The following is a 2,717-nucleotide window of genomic DNA, read 5'->3' as shown; positions in this document are numbered from 1 at the left end:
CTTGATACATTGCATACTCTTCGTGTGAGTTAGGGTTGTGACAGACTGCTTGTGTTTCTAGAAAGAGAAGAAAAAAGAGTTGTGACATTACCTCAATTAACCACTACCAAGTATCATAGAGTGTACGCATTAACCACTATCACACAGTAACCACTACCAACTATCAACTACACGTGAAACTATTCCTGAACAGGGACTAGCTAGGACAATGCATTGCTGAAACAAACCTGTGATACTCTATATTTTTATGGGTGACGGGTGGTTGGCCATGAATGAAATTCATTCAATGTTGCCAGTTTAATGGCCACCTACTATCTAACTTATTCAAGTTCAAATTACTTATAGTTAGCTCCCAGTTCCCACTTTCATGCAAGAATATCTAACTAAATTAGCTCAAATATTTGCAGGTTGTCTTCAAATCTCAAGATTCTTATTACCTTATATATATATTTAGAATCCAGAGTATAGTTCTTTTACTAAAAGAGATCAAGATTCTTATTACTAAAAGAGAAGAAACATCAGTAATGGAGTTACTAAGTTCCACAAATACTTCACCTCTAACTCCTCTAGGTTTTCTCGAAAGAGCAGCTATTGTATATGGTGATTGTACCTCTATCATCTACAATGAAACCACTTACACATGGAAGCAGACATACTCTAGATCTCTGCAACTCGCTTCTGCTATTAAATCACTCGGCATCGGATGTGGTCAAGTCATCTCAGTTTTATCACCTAATGTTCCTGCCATGTATGAGCTTCAGTTTGCAATACCAATGAGTGGTGCCATTCTCAGTAACATGAATACACGTCTTGATGCACGTACAATTTCAATACTCTTACAACACAGTGAATCCAAACTCATATTTGTTGATTTTCTTTCTCACTCTAAAGTTCTAGAAGCTTTCTCTCTTTTTCCTTCTAATATTAAACCTCCACTTCTCGTGATCATTAATGATGATGATTGTGATGATTTGGTTGAAACAAATGGCTCAAATCCGCTTCCAGCCGTTGATCTTGATATGACTTATGAGGAACTAATGAAGAAAGGAGATCCATATTTTAAATGGATTCCACCACAGAGTGAGTGGGATCCGATGGTGTTGAATTACACATCTGGTACAACATCATCTCCCAAAGGAGTTGTTCATTCTCACCGTGGTCTGTTCATCGAGACTGTTGATTCAATTATTTATTGGTCAGTACCAAAACAACCTGTTTATTTATGGACTTTACCTATATTTCATGCAAATGGTTGGAGCTTTACATGGGGAATGGCTGCAGTTGGTGGGACTAATATTTGTCTACGTAAATTTGATGCTTCAACTGTATTCAGTTTGGTAAATCAGCATGATGCTACTCACATGTGTGGTGCCCCAGTTGTTCTCAATATGCTAGCCAATGAACCAGGTAAACAACCACTTAAGAGGCCAGTTCAAATCTTAACTGCAGGGGCTCCACCGCCGGCACCGGTGCTTTTCCGAGCTGAATCATTGGGTTTCATTGTAAGTCATGGATATGGGTTAACTGAAACTGCTGGATTAGTTGTTACGTGTGAGTGGAAACCCGAGTGGGATCGATTATCTGGAGATGAACGAGCTAGGTTGAAGGCAAGGCAAGGGGTTCGAACGATTGCAACTGCTAAAATAGACGTGTTGGATGTGGAATCGGGTTTGAGTGTAAAACGAGACGGGTTATCACTTGGTGAAGTTGTTATACGTTGTGGATCAATCATGTTAGGTTACTATAAGGACCCTATAGGTACAAGTAAATGCTTAAAGGAAAATGGATGGTTTTATACGGGAGACGTAGGTGTAATTCATCCTGATGGGTATTTAGAGATTAGAGACAGATCAAAGGATGTGATTATAAGCGGTGGAGAGAATTTGAGTAGTGTGGAGGTGGAATCAGTATTGTACTCGCACCCAGCGATTAACGAAGCAGCTGTGGTCGCTCGACCAGATGAGTTGTGGGGCGAGACTCCTTGTGCTTTTGTGAGCTTAAAGTCAGACTCGGATCAGCCGTCAGAGAAGGAACTCATTGAGTTTTGTCGCAATAGGTTGCCTCATTATATGGTGCCCAAAACAGTTGTCTATAAGGAAGAGCTGCCAAAGACATCAACCGGGAAGATTCAGAAGTTCGTACTAAGAGATTTGGCAAAGGCTTTAAGAGTACCTAAAGCAAGACTGAACATCACATTTAGAAGGTCGCATAAGAAAGCCCAAGCCTTTTCCTTTATACAAATGAAAACCAATATGAATCTATCCTTTGTTTAGATGTAATGCATCTGTTTGTTTGGTATGAATATCAGAGGACTGTTGTTTACGATGTCTCTCTTCAATCAATAAAGAGTTTATTTTTTCTTTTGAACAACAAACTTAATTTCACAGTATTTGTTTCACACATGACATGACGCGCCACTACAATGGATGCAACCCGTGCACCTAGCTAGAGTGTAGATAGACACTTGCAGAAACATGTATGCACCCTTGCAGAAACATGTATGTATCTTTGCGACTTGATTACCAAAGTGTATCATTGTGGAACTTAATAATATGGCATGATACAACTAAGGTCTTTTAGAATTTAGACTAACGTAAGTAGAACAATGGTGGTGGGACTGCTGATTGTAGACTTTGATTAATTCCTGCTTGACAATGGCTACTAAAATGATGGAGGATGGTTTCCAAGCAACATGCAATTAGACAGTTTGTATGATA

At 39.3% G+C, this 2,717-nt stretch overlaps 1 protein-coding gene across 1 annotated transcript; it reads left to right on the top strand.

Annotated features, from left to right (window-relative positions):
- Positions 1–378: 378 nt before the first annotated feature.
- Positions 379–2,368, top strand: LOC113288686 (probable acyl-activating enzyme 6). The gene has a single exon (XM_026537805.1). The coding sequence runs from the start codon at positions 525–527 to the stop codon at positions 2,271–2,273; it is 1,749 nt and encodes a 582-aa protein (XP_026393590.1). The 5' UTR covers positions 379–524; the 3' UTR covers positions 2,274–2,368.
- The last annotated feature ends 349 nt before the right edge of the window (positions 2,369–2,717 follow it).

The sequence above is a fragment of the Papaver somniferum genome, chromosome 6, assembly GCF_003573695.1.
Source record: "Papaver somniferum cultivar HN1 chromosome 6, ASM357369v1, whole genome shotgun sequence".
Classification (NCBI taxonomy): domain Eukaryota; kingdom Viridiplantae; phylum Streptophyta; class Magnoliopsida; order Ranunculales; family Papaveraceae; genus Papaver; species Papaver somniferum.
This window is presented reverse-complemented; position numbering and strand designations above follow the sequence as displayed.